General features: G+C 38.5%; 1 protein-coding gene across 6 annotated transcripts in view; it reads left to right on the forward strand.

Annotated features, from left to right (window-relative positions):
• Window positions 1-14454, forward strand: part of AIG1 (androgen induced 1) — a 128175-nt gene that overhangs the window by 43320 nt on the left and 70401 nt on the right. For 3 of the 6 annotated variants that reach the window (XR_012834562.1, XM_075748277.1, XM_075748276.1), the window contains exon 3: window positions 543-644. Coding sequence is in view for 5 of the 6 variants with exons in the window: in XM_075748277.1 (XP_075604392.1) it covers window positions 543-644 (102 nt within the window). In the remaining variant the exon portion in view is untranslated. Of the gene's footprint in view, window positions 1-542; window positions 645-3853; window positions 4020-13130; window positions 13316-13352; window positions 13856-14454 lie in introns of those variants that run through there. The other 3 variants (XM_075748278.1, XM_075748279.1, XM_075748280.1) reach the window with 3 other exon arrangements.

Raw genomic sequence — 14454 nt, forward strand, 5'->3', positions numbered from 1 at the left:
TAGTCCATGAATTGTGTGCAGAGTAGTTGAAGGGTTAATTTTTTTTTCTAAACAATGCTATTTTGATGGCTGACATGCGAAAGTGCATGGATGACTTTATAGACTTCTGTTTAGGGGTGAATGTTTCATATTTATACGTTCTATGAATTCCAAGTGATATTTTACCTGATTTTTCATTTGTTTTCTATCCTGCTAGTGGTGAAACATTATTTATGTGCCACATCTGCTACTAAAGTATTGTACTCAGTTGTAATTTGGCCACAGGCATGTAGTTCAAAAAAATGAGATTTTTTTCCAGGCTGAAAGTCAAAAGAAAAAAAAAAAAACAAAAACAAAAGAAGAAAAGTTAAAACTCCTCTGAATGCAAAGAATAATGCAGATTCACACTGTCGATTAAAGCAGGATTGGGTCAAAGAACTATAGTATCTGTGTCTGTCCATAGCTCATTTGCTAAATGCCTCATTTTGCTATCTAAAATGTGTAGCAGTTGTTCAGAAACATACATTTTAAAATGTCTTGTGTTTGTTTTTTTTTCTTCTTAGTTTGTTGTGACGATGTTTTGGAGCATCTATATCTATGACAGGGAACTGGTTTATCCAAAGCTGCTTGATAATTTTATACCAGCGTGGCTAAATCATGGAATGGTGAGTAAAGTAATATAAACACTTCCTTGCATAAACAAAGAGTAAGACACTGATTTCCTTGTGCATGACTTTGCATGCACTTAGAGCTAATCCCCTCAGAAGTGATTAAGGAACATTGTTTGCAAGCAAGAATAACAGCTTTCCTTCCTTGAGTCCTTGAGTCATATTTGAATCCCTACTAGGTTGAAACAGTGGAGATTTGAACTTGTGCGTCCTACATCCCAGGCTAGTTTTGGGGATTGGCTGTTTTCTGTGATAAGGTACCTTTGCCAGTGCTGTATCACCCTGGTCATGAGGAATTTTAATCAAAAGAGACTCTTCCAAAAAACAGAAGTTCTGACTTTAACAAATCTTGTTCTAAAATGACAGAAACACTTAATTGAATGATTCTTTACCCTTCTGCAAAAGTATAATTTGTGATGAAAACGTTTTGGTTTAAATGCCTGTTCAAAAAAATCTCACTATGCTTTTTGGACTTGTAAGTTTTTAGAAAAAAAAAAGAAATAAGCACTCATTCCTCAAGTACACCAAACTTGTGTAGCAGAACCTGTATCTGAGTATTTTTAATAATGTGGAATTATATGCATCAATGCAGTTTCAAAATTGCTGCATCAGTAATCATAAAAGTAGTTTCTTGAGAAGAAATCTGACCTTTTCATCACTCTCTGGTATGTCAGGTCAGACATTCTTTCTCTCACCTATATGTTTAAGTGCTAAGGGAAACACCTGTATGTTTAAGTGCTAAGGGAAAGATAAGGCCACACTTTGCTATCAGGTGCTTAGTACTGTTTATGCAGTATTTGAAGCTGAAAAGCGTCATGTTTGCTTCTCTAGTTGCATCTGTGCACAATGTTTCATTAATACTCTGTTTTCCATATCAAGGCATGGCAAACCATTTGGCAGTGCTGTTCATCAGCAGATGACAGCAGAGCTCATCCTTCAGGATGTGAGTACTCTATCACCGCAGCAGATCAAGATTTCTCCACTGCTGCTGGGCTTGATAGATTGGTCCTTTGTGGGGTGGGGCAGATGGCACTGCTGTTTATTTCTTCCCTAAATCGGCCGTGAAAGGAGCAGTATGAGAGTTACTACTGACAAGAGGAGCATCAGCTTCTGCTAGATACTGTACTGTTTTATGGCGTTTTGAAAGGAACAGCATGATATTATGTGTGTGTATAGCTGAGGAAAGAGTCTGATGACTCCTGCTGTGTTTGTTCAGACTGTCCTCCCTTGAGTTTTGAGGTTGCAAACTGAACACTTGCAAACACTGCCAAGCCATACATACATTGATTTTTTTCCCCACACCACATCAGTGCCAGCTCTGATGACATTTCTTCCAGGTTACATTCCACATACTGAAAGTGCCTAACCTATAACATTTTTTCATGAATGTACATTGTAAGCAGTTGACAACAAACGGCCCTGTGTATTCAGGAAGTCTCCTCTGTGCATAACTAAAAGGCAATTCAAGCTCATGTTGCTCTGTAGAAATGTATACTTACTGAAATATTTGAAGAGGGCTTTTGTTTGAGATTTTTGGACATAATAGAATTTGCTGAAATTAATTGCGTGCAAGCATCTTAGCCTTATTTTTTCAACTTGAAATATTGTAGAAGGCATTTTTGAAAGTCTTTTGTAAAGGGATTGTTCGCTATGTCAGTCTCCATTTATCTAAGTGTTCCTTTAGCTCCATCACAGAAAGCTTATGGCTGTTGGGCTTTTTACCACCTTTCATTCTAATTCTTTCTGATGTTTTAACCATCATTTTATACTCACCAGCTTTCATACTAATTAATTCTGATGCATTGCCCATCATAATATGAAAGGGTTCTTAAACCACCTTGAGAATGCTAGCACCTCACTTATTAGCAGTTACAATTTTGACATGGCAGATTTTAGAGAATATGATAGAGGTCCCCATGGTGAAAGTGTAGGACCTCTGGCAATACAGTTTTAGAAAAGTCGGGATCCCTGGCTATTGTTTTTTACTGAATTAAACACTTATTCTCATCTTTTCCTGCATGTTTTGACAGCAGCTGAGCACATTCAGTGATAATTTTTCTGAATGCAAGGGTGGCTGTGCTGGAGCCTAACCTTGTACAGCAAAACTCACACAAGAGATTCATCACCCTCAGCAGAGTGAAATCTGTCAGGGAGAGGTGCATCCTTTTGCTACTGCAGCATTGCTGATGAATCCCTCTTCTCTGTGAGCTTCCCCCACAGTGCCTGGTGCAGCTCTGAAGGATCTGAAGTGTTCGCCTGTGAACACTCTGTCCAGGTTTTTTCACAGCAGTTTTCCTAAACATGTATTTATCACAAAAAAACCCACAAAAACTGGAAAATGTAGACCCTGACATTTTCCACAGTAAAAAGATTCCCTCCTTTAACAGAAAAGTCGTATTTTCAAAAGTTTCTGACAGATGTATTATGACCAGCTGTAACAACTTGCTCAACTGTCAATATCAGCCTGCAAAATCCACACGTAGAAAAGGAATGAAGAGTCGTGAAATCTGGTTGTAATAATAGCAATCATATTTCCATTAGTAATATGGGCATATATCAAAATATTTGAGAGTATTCATACTTTAGAAGCATTTGAAAGTGATTGTCTTGAAGGCTGTATGAAGAAATTTTTTGGTCTGATTCAGTGCATCAGCCTAAGCAGAAGTGGTTTGGGCAGCAGTGTCTGCTGCTTTGTTAGGTTATAATAATTAGTTCTCATCCCCCTTTTTCTTCTCCCCCCTTCCCATCCTTTCTCTGCAGTTACAATGTTGCCTATAATTAAAAAAACCTCAACTGTTTTCTTCAATATATAGTAATGTCTTACTGATACTCAGAGATACCACTTTTTCATAACAACACTTTTTCAACATCTAAAAAAGTACTAATTATTAAAAAAAAATCCTCTCTAGAAATGGAAAACATAACGGAAATGAACCTCAGAGCTGTGCAGTCCCATTACCTATTCAATCACAATATTGTTTATAAAGTTTCATAGAAACAGAGAGAGGCTTATCATTGTGCACAAAGATAAAACCCACAAACTATTTACCATAAAATTGCATATAGTATCAAGAACTATATTTCTATTATATATTGCCCTGATTTTGACTGAGATGATAGAGTTAATTTTCTTTCTAGTAGCCGGTATAGTGCTGTATTTTGGATTTAGTATGAGAATAATATTGATAACACATTGATGTTTTTAGTTGTTGCTGGGTAGTTGCAGTGTCTACTCTAAGTGAAGGACTTTTCAGCTTCTCACCGTGCCCTGCCAGGTGCAGAAGAAGCTGGGAGAGCACAGCCAGGACAGCTGACCCAGGCGGGCCAAAGGGATATTCCCTACCATAGAATGGCATGATCAGTATATAACTGGGGAAGCTAGCTGGGAGGCAGGATCGCCGCTCCAAAACACACTGGGCATCGGGGTGTTGGGTTTTTTCTGCATTTGGTGAGCAATTGCATTTGTACATGACTGGTTTTATTATTATTGTTATTACTATTATTATTATCATTCTCTTCCTTTGTTATCCTATTAAACTGTCTTTATCTCAGCCCATGAGGGTTTTTTCCATTCTCCTCCCCATCCCCTTGAGGGGGAGGGGTGAGCGATCAGCTGCATGGTGCTTAGTCACCCGCTGGGGTTAAACCACGACATACATATATGCACATACTGTAATAGTTAAAAACATAATTCCAGCGTACAGGAAAATCTGTGTAGTAAGTGGTGGCTTGTGGTACCAGATGGTACCTCATACATACAGATTCATACACCTGTGAAAAGCATCACTAATAGAGTTGTACTGTGCCATAAAAGTGATATATTTTGTCATCTCCGTCAGTCGATTCATCCATAACCAATGGTATCACTATGAGTTGAGAAATGATGGGGGGAAATCGATGGCAGGGTTGCCGTTGATTTCAGCGGCACAAGGATTTCATCTCTGTTTATTATGTGAAGGAGCATATCTGAGTAGCTGAGGTTAAGTGTCTGTCAGTAGAAATAACTACCTGTCCAAAGAGAGCTTTTGGAGAATAGGGTTGTGTCTCAGCTTTGGTCTATTTCTCAAGTGTCAAGTTCACTTCCTGTATTTATTAGTTATGCAGATTAATTCATCTTTGCTGGCTACAATTTTAGTTGCCAAATTACTGAACTCTTCCATCAAAGATGTCATTCGTGTTCTTGAGACTGTCCTGCGTTTTGGATCCATATCAACCCTTAATTCCACAGGCATATTTTCCATGGGAAATAGTCTTTCCCATTTTCTGATGGCTGTCTATCTGATCTCTATCAGTATTAGTAATTTTTAATTAAAGGCTAATCTTTAGTGTTTCAAGGTAGTGTGTCATAGTAATAAGATTTTTATCAGCTCATTCATTGCAGATTTTTGTGTTGGAACTGGACAGGATGATGCATAGATAACATTTGTTTCCAGAAGTTATATTCTCTTCAGTATTAGCACAGACTATAAAACTAGAGCTTGCCCCTATTCTGTGTGATGCCCACATAAACAGATCTGTAGACTGAATTCATTTAAGCTGGGGCATTGCTGATTCTGAGCCAGGTTACATGGCAGGACTGTGTGCAGTATCTGTCCAAGTTAGCATAACGTTTCAGCAAGAGTCCTTCTTTGTTTTTCACAGACATTGTCCCAAATTATTTTTTAAAATGTAAATAATCTTTAGTGTGTGGCAAGGAAAGTAAAATATAGAGATAGAAATTGCTTACTGAGGAGTTTAATGGCTTTGGAGGTCAAAACCAGAATTGCCTTCATATGAAAACTCTAGAGGAGAGGTCAGGGAAGGGGGGAGGGGAATACGCTCTGCCTCTGTGGAGCTGGAAAATTGATTGTTGTATGGGTTCTGTGCCACTGCAGTCTATATGAGCTCTTCCAGTTTTGTACTCCCATTTTTATGTCGCTTTTGGGAAACAAAGGTGTTCCTAGAAAGACATACCCTCTGTCCTTGTATTCAAGAGAATGCACAAAAACTGCGACAAATAGCAGACACAGACAAGTTATGGAGAGGAAGGAGCATGTCCAAGTGATACATCTCTACTTCCTTCACGAGTTGGCTCTCTCTTTTTAGTGCTGGCTGCTCAGCTGTAAAGCTCAGCCCACCCGAGAGTGGTATGGAGTCCCTCTGACCATCTCTCCAATTGTTCTTCCTGGCAGCCTTGTCTTAGGTCCAGTGGCCTTGGCTTGTTTGTTCCTTTGTTTTTCTGGTGGAAAGCTTTTTTCCTTGGTGATTCAACAAGTAGAAAAATAGAAAAGCCATGCAAAGATCAAAATTTGTAGTAATCTGACATAGAAAGATTGGAAGGTCCAAAACTGGTGAGTTTTTTGACAAACCCGTCTCTCCATCATTAGTTGGGTCAGTTGCTGCACAGTGCTCACTCTGATTACAAACAAGGAGACATCCTTTCTTTCAGCAAAGTGTTTCCATTTAGCATGTTGCCCTAAAAATCCTTTTTCAGAAATGACTCATTTGAAATAGCACATTATACTTCTTGAGGCTGTTTTCCTAATACAGCAACATCCCATGTTTGGGCTCTTTTTGTACAATCTACTGCACCTTGGTAATGCCTCACGCTTATGTGTAGAAGATACTTCTCCTTTTCTGAGATGTGTTTCTAAATTCAATTTAAGGCTTCTGGGGATATTCCAACTCAAGTGCTCTTCTTAATTTATCTGTAATACTTCTGTATGTTAGAGGTGAATAAAATCTTCAATGCTCCAGGAAGGAGTTCCCACTTGTTAAATAACTTGCAAAGTTTTCTAATAAAAATCAGGGAAAATTTGTAATTTAATTTCCAACAGAAAATCCACTACTGGATCGCTATTATTTAAATATCTATCTGATGGAAAGAATAGCAATTGAAGCTGGTTGCCTGGGGACTCAGAATATTTGCAAAACCTGTGAAAATAATGTTGTTGGATTTGTACACTTCTTGCATGTTCATGCTGCAGTTACACAGCTCCGTCTGGTATCTCTCCTCATTATCTGCCAGTTCCACCACTGGAGTGTGAATACAGTAGTATCAATTATCCCCCCTGCTCTGGGGAGAAAACCAGCAGCAGCTTAAAAGATTTTTTTTATTTTCTGTTATTTATGTGAAGGGCTTGGAAATTGGTAGTGTGTCAAAACCTGTGATAGCATAGCGCCTGAAAATTGCGAGAGGCTGCTAGGTAAAGAAGACCAAATTATCTGAGTGGCATCCTCCGGGAGCATTAGGAAAACCCCTTTACCTAATAGAGTAACAGCACAGCGGTTTTTGTAAAGTGGGAAAATGGCCTGAACCACCTTATGTATCTGCTGGGAGAGAATTGTCAGAGTAAGGTGAAGACAGCTTTCTAACTGAACACAGGTGCTGAATGTTTCTGATTATTTGCTATTTCCAGTAATCTAGAGAAAACATACACACAGCCTCCTCCTGGCAGAAATGAGCCCAACACATAGTAATGAGGGACCTCAAAATATCTTTGAGTACTTAGTAATGGCTGAACACATGAGCCCTATTCCCAAATGTGAGCATTGCAAATTAAAAGTTTGAGACCTAAAATCCCCAGACGAGATCTTTTTCTGAAGTTTTGCCTTCTTTTGTTGACAAGGTCACATAACTCAGTCTGTTAGCACAGGGGATGATAGTATGCAGTGTTAACACCAAGTCACAGGAGTGACTACCAAAGGAGGGAAGAAGGGGAGAGCGAGCATGAAAAAGGGTGTTAGGGAAAGATAGTTGGATGAGAGGAAAAGACAGGCAGGAGGAAAGAGACGAATTGAAAAGTCAGCTGATGCTGTTCCAACTCCTACCTAAAAAAAAAGAAAAAGAAAAACAAATGAGGGAAGTGAATAAAAAAGGAGCCACAGAATAATGTAGACAAGCTGGAAGAGACTCAAAAGGATAAAGAGGACCTGGGGGAGGGAACGGATGAGGGGAGCAGAAGTAAGGAAATAAGGAAAAGTAAGAAAGAGGAAATGAAGAGTATGTTTTCTTACCATATCTTTCCATTGCTTCCCTGGGAAAACTTCCCTGAAATCTATTAATTAGAGGAGTTGAGAGCAAGGAGATGGCTTACTGATGCTGCTGTGAGGAGGAGAATTGCTTATATTGCTGTTTGATGTAGGTTTACAGGGTCGATGAAGTAATACTTGCACAGTGACACGTCAGGAGCTTTGAATCCTTGTAAAATGTTTAGGATTAAAACCACTTGCGACCATGCAACAGTACGAGGCCTGTGGTCCTAGAAATTGTATCTGTGAGATATCTGTAGAATGGCGTAGGTGTCTTTGCATCTCTGTCTACGTCTTTATCTGACAATGCTGTACATTATCTGAACTGTCTGTTTCACCCTTAAAATTTCATTCCTGCTGTTGAAAACAAGCCTGTTCAGAGTGTGCCTTATTTTTTCATGTCAAGTGTGAAGTGTGAGTTGCATATTAAAACAGATGTGCTGTTTGCTAAGGGTTGCAGACGTGCTGGAAGATCACGTATTTGAAACACCAGAGGTAACAAAGCACACTGTATTTGAAACCGCCCTATTGTCCTGGTTTCAGCAGGGATAGAGTTAATTTTCTCCCTAGCAGCTGGTGTAACACTGTGGTTTCAATTTAGGATGAGAATAATGTTGATAACACACTGATGTTTTGGTTGTTGCCAAGCAGTCAGGGGCTTTTCAGCTTCTCGTACTGCCCCACCAACAAGAAGGCAGGCAGTGCCCAAGAAGCTGGGAGGGGACACAGCCAGGCCAACTAACCCAAATTGGCCAAAGGGATATTCCATACCATATGACATTACGTTCAGTGTATAACTGGGGGGCTGGCCAGGAGACAGCATGGCTCAGGAACTAGCTGAGCATTGGCTTCGGGTGGTGAGCCGTTGTGCTGTGCATCACTTGTTTTGCAACGTACTAGTATTCTCTTTCTTTTCTGTCCTATTAAAGTGTCTTTCTCTCAACCCACAAGTTTTAACTTTTTTCTTTTTGATTCTCTCCCCCATCCCACTGGCAGGAGGGGACTGAGCGAACGACTGTGTGGTTCTTTTAGCTGCCTGCCAGGTTAATCCATACCTGCTTTGACAGACAAAGCTGGGTGTAACTCTGGAAGTAATAGTTATGGTAATAGTAATAACAGTGATAATAAAAGCTCAAAGCCAGATTTTCAGCCCAATTCGCTCTTACAGATGTTTTATAAAGTGATTACTATGGGCACAAAACAAATGACCAAAGAAAAGCCCCAAAAGGACATACAAAGGCAGCCTTAGCCTTCCTGTCTTTCTCTGGGTGTGGAGTACGTACTGAGTTGTGTTTTCCTAGAAGCAGGGTTTGGCCCTGGACTGCTATATGTGTTTGTTAAACCAGCAGCAATGTGGGATGGAAACACATTTGGTTCATTCCCATAATTCTGACAATTTTAGGAACACTGGTTTTGTTTTAACATTCACTTTTTGCGCAGCTTCTATTGCTCGCCATAGTCACTGCTGGAGCAGCGCACAACTCTCTTTTAATGCTTAAGCTGGTACATTTCCCTGGTGCTACTACATGATTTATCAGATATGTAGTTTGCAGGTTATAAATGTAAATAAATGTTCAACTTTAAAATCAGTGCAAAATGCCTTAATAACTGGTATGCATTTTTGGTAAAAATCTATGTGCCTTCCTCTCCTCTCTCTCAGTTAAAATCAGACACTTTTTTCATCTTTTAACATAATATATCTCTGTTTTTTTCTTGAGGTTTTTTTTCCAGAGAACATAGGCAGGTAGTGGAATCAAACAGTAAGCAATACATTATTAAGATTAATGACAAGTATATTCAAACAGTGTCTTTTATCAAGAAAATAGAACATTTCACTGGAAAAAATGAATGTATTGGGAGAAGGACTGCTTATGTTTAAGAATGTTTAATATGTCAGCTGCCAGCTACAGGTTGTGTACTCTAAAGCACCCCATGTGCAAGTCATCCTAGAGGCTATCGCTGCAAAAAGCTTTGTCTTTTTTAGCAGGCTGTGAAAACACAGGGAAGGATTCAAATATCTCTTTAATGGTATAGTAGGTATATATGCATTTATTGTCTATGTATCTAAGAGACTATGCTTTGCCTTAAGATTACAGTAAAATGCAATGTTGTGTATCCTTGGACACGGTGGTTACCATTCATTAGCACTTACTCAGATAAGAATTAGAATGTACATACGATAAAAGTATGATTGTACTATATTGTACCCACTTTACTAAACTGTGCTGTTAGTATTCACACATGTGGCAAATATGACTTAATCAGACCACAAATATTTTGCAGCATTCCATGGTATCTCATTTATTTGTTTAATTTGCCGCTATAGCAACTGGATTCCATCCTTTTAGATTCTTTTTTTCTCAGACCTATGATCTACTTGGTTGAAGCTTGGCAGACAGCTTTTCCTTCAATTGAAGACATATGTGCTAACTCAGTGACCAGATTTTTACCTATTTATCATTGTTGGAAAGTGGGTTATTTCACATGGACACAATACCAGAAGAATCAGCAGACCTGGTGAAAGGAGTCTGAGCCCAAAAGCTTATATGCTTTTTCCAGTCCTTGAACTTGGTGGAATAAAAATTATTACTTTTCTTTGTATCCCAAGATCGTTGTCACTACAGGAACGCTAATACAAGGAAATATTTTGACATTGTTTTTGTAACAAATTACCACTTTTTAAAAGTAACTTTTTTGTTTGTTAATTGCTGTCTTTTTACATGTCTTTGTATTTGGAAACAGACATAATTTCTGCAGAAGTCATTTCATATTCAGATGATTAATATGTTGAAGTAGTGCCACAGCAGTAATGTTTTATACATCCTGATCGGCAGAAATCAAGGATTTGGGGATGGCCGTGGAAATTAATTTTGTTCATGGTGGGCTATGAGCTTTGACATAACCTGATGTCTGCCCTGCTGCTTGGTTCAATCCCCATATTTTTACTTTCCCACATAGATGCAAATAAGTAAAAACAGTGTACATTTTTAGTAACTCCTCAAATACAAGAGACTCAAATTCAGGATGTAGCATGAAGGATGTTTTTGACAGATGTGTAAGCCATTGCCATTAGTCATGAAGGTCTACAATTATCCCTTTTACCTTTGGACATTTACCTCAAGCACCAAAGCCCCAGCCTGGTGCCCTACTCAGGAAAAGCCATCACCTTTCAGAGGCCGTCACCTCTCTTTCTCAGAGAGACCATAAGGATGACTAAGGTGATGCTGTTCCTCCCTCTGACCCCACATTTAGCTAAACAGGAAAAAACTCAGACCACGGAGAAACAGCCTGGGGCGTGGAGGTATCTCAGAATGGCAAAAGACAGACCGATGGCCAGTATATCTCTTACATCTTTTTCGTTGCAGTATTAGCTGGTATCCTTTAACTCTTCACAGCTTGCTTGCTTTTCAAAACAAGTAACAACGCATATTAGAAGTGCTGTTTAAACTGTTCTTAAATTTCTGTTTTATTCCTAGTTCTGCTGCTGTTTTACTGAATAATCTGAGAGCAATTATGTAGTGTACAATTGAAAACATTTTTTTATAAGTCTTAATTAGCTAATGTCTGCATTTTGTAGGACTTTGTATTGATAGTTAGAAAAACAGTGCTGGCTGTTACTGTGTTTATAGCACCATGCCTGATTCTGGTTATGAAGTGTCCCAGACAGGGCAGCACACCTGCGCTCTGCTCTTCACTGTGCTGGGGGCTGGTTCGGAGGTATTTCCCTTTCATGTTCCACAGCGTCACATTCATTCACTTGCAATGAAGAGGTGAATTGCCTTTTGCAAATTACTTTGAGGTTCATGGATGCAAATGCAACACAGAGTTAGAGTTGGTATTGTTGTCCATTCTTCTGCAGAACAGAAGCAACCTCCACTTCAAATAATAACATTATTAGTGGTTATATACCAAATTTAGTGCTCCAGGTATCTCATGAAATACTCTAGGCAGATATAGTGCATAGTATAGAAAGTTCAAATATACCTAGAAAGGAAATTCTTCTTTATCAAAAATGGCTGTAATAGTCAAATCACATCCTTAAGTTTGTTTCCCACAGAAAGCAAATTTATTTACATTGTAGGGCTTTTAGCTTTTTATTCTGCTACTTTGAGCTTTACCAGCTTTCTATAAACCCTATATGCAGAGTTCCAACTTGCTGAGTCACTGCCATGCACATTTTTGTGGCTTCTTTTGCAAATACAGTATGTAATGTAGAAATTTTTTATGAACTATTTATGGGAAGGATGAAATATGTATGTCAGTCTACTGAACTTGGTATTTTAAGGCACTTTTTAAAACAAAGAAATGGGAAATGATATCGTTTTCTATAATGGAAACATCCCTTAAAAATGTATTTTTACTAATACACAGATTTACTGATGTTTCCATTAACAAGCAAAATTGTGTTGTCTGCAAGTTGTTTAAAAACACATACAGCTGCAGATCATTTTAGGAGGTGAATATGTGTTCTGAGATCAGAGACTAAGGTGGATGGCATTTTGGTTTTTGCTCCTGAAGCAGAGGAATGAAAGATGAAAAAGAAGAGGGAATTTGAAGGAGAAGGAAATGCATTTGTCGGAAGCTAAGAGAAAAAGTGATAGCCTTAGAGGTTGTTAAGGAGGAGAAGACAGCAAGCAAAGTAGAGGAAACCAAATACCGAAATAAAGAGGTGATAATAGTAGTCAGCTGGAGAGAGCCATAGAACATGGAGGTGATAATTGTGTGTACTGTACATCACTGAGAAAAAGCTTGAAAGGGAACTTTAAAGTACCCAGCGTATATTGAAAATGTGACCCTTCGTTGATTCTAGTCAAACATGCAGAAATTTGGCTTCGTTTCATTTCTTGTGACCACTATGCAGGATCACTGTTTGCAGAGCAATTTTCTTATTCCAGCATATTTGTGCATGCAGAAGTCAGAAGGGTGCCCTGCTTTGTACACCCACTGTCTCTAATATCCCCAGAGTTTGTGGGTCTTTAGATCTCACAGTTGTTTGCCTGAGCGCTACACTGCTGTGCCTCTCACTATGGCATCAGTTTGGCAGGACTACTGTATATAGTATATATAGAGCAACATATATAGTGTTGTGTATATGTGTAGTGTATAATACAGTATAGATACACTATATATAGTAATACATAATATATATTACTATTCATATATTAATAACGATATTGGTACCTAGTACCATTTTAAAGAACATCTGTAATTTTACTTAAGCTAAGCGCTGTTGATACATAGAAGAAATGTTTAGTCCTCAAATTTCTTTCAGCCTCAAAGAACAGGACAGGTAAAGACTGGCAGAATAGAGTTGCTATTTTCCCCATGTTACAGAGGAGAAACTAAAACATGGAATTTGTGGTTTGCCTGAGGCTACAGGCAGTTTGTTAAAGATTGAACTGCAAAGTGAATCGGTGTTTGCTTCATTAGCCAGTGCTTTTATTAAGAAATGATCCTCTCTCTCCAAACCAGGCAAAGACGACAAATTCACAGTGAATGAACGAGCACGCACTTGGGTTTCAAATTCATGCTCTATGGGAAGGAAGAAGTGACTCAATTTTTGAAGAGAGAGATGTTGCTCTAAGTCCTGCTTCACTTAGTTACAATAGGCGTTTCATTATTTTCGTTTTGTTTATATTACTGGAAGCACAGGTTCATCTCACTAACTGCTTTTGTGTTTATGTTTTCTTTTAGTATAGCAACTACTGTCAGCTTACTCCAAATAATTTGATTTTGGGTGTACCTTTTCTCTGTAAGGAGAAAAATCCCTTAGGTTTCCATTCCTTCTCTGATGATGATTAATTTGAGAAGAGAGACTCTGATATGTAAACAGAAGGATGATTTAAGAAGGATGAACTTGGAAATTGAAACGATGTCAGAGGAGAAAAGGTCCCTTTCATCTGCCCTGTCATTTGGAATTGTTTTTTCTTTTGTTCAGGAATGCTGTTGGGACCAATGCGGGGCTGTTACCCCTAGTGAAAATCAAGGAAAGCTGAGAGTTTTGCTTGCAGGTTTTTTTAAGATATTTCAAAATTCTCTTTTATGGAGTCAAAGCTATTTCAAAAGCTATGTCAAAAGTTGTAATTGCAGGTATATGGCAAGAGGAAATAAAAATACCCTTAAGACATAAAATAGCTTATGCAAAAGTGTGTCACTGACAGTAAAGTATAAGTGATGGTCATGAAGATTTGTACCTAATGATTGTTTTGACTGAGGTAATAAGATCTGTGTTTAATAGACAAAAAAATTACGCCAGAATGCGCGGTGGCACAATGTAGAGGCCTGCATCCACTTTGGGAAGTACCTTTCTTCAGGCAAGAATTCAGTGTTTACCAGCCCTGTCTCAAAGCTGAACTCTACAGCTTAACTGGCAATCATACAAATATTCACAGCTGTATAAAAAATGTTATTTAGTTCACAACAGTAGCCATGGTTACCTGCATACTTTCATTGCCTTATTCATGTGTAATTTTTTTTTTTCTGGAAATATTATTACCGTGTAATATAATACTGTACAGCCTCTTGGTAAGTTTTACGGTGTAAGGAAGAACATTTTGCAGTGAACCTGAAAGCGTATTACATCAAATTGGTTTGTACATGGAAGATCCCACCTATACATTGCTAGGCAGAGAAAGGCGAGTCTGAACACTCTGCAACTGCCATTTCAAAATATAAATAGGAATATGTAAAATTCCTTGGCATTAAAAAGTCTCTGACAGTGTTGTAACTGCAAAACATGTAAATAGAACTAGTCCCTGCTTGGTCCCCTCACAGGTGACACAGACCAGGCAGTTCC

The sequence above is a fragment of the Balearica regulorum genome, chromosome 3 (genome assembly GCF_011004875.1).
Source record: "Balearica regulorum gibbericeps isolate bBalReg1 chromosome 3, bBalReg1.pri, whole genome shotgun sequence".
NCBI classification, from domain to species: Eukaryota; Metazoa; Chordata; class Aves; order Gruiformes; family Gruidae; genus Balearica; species Balearica regulorum.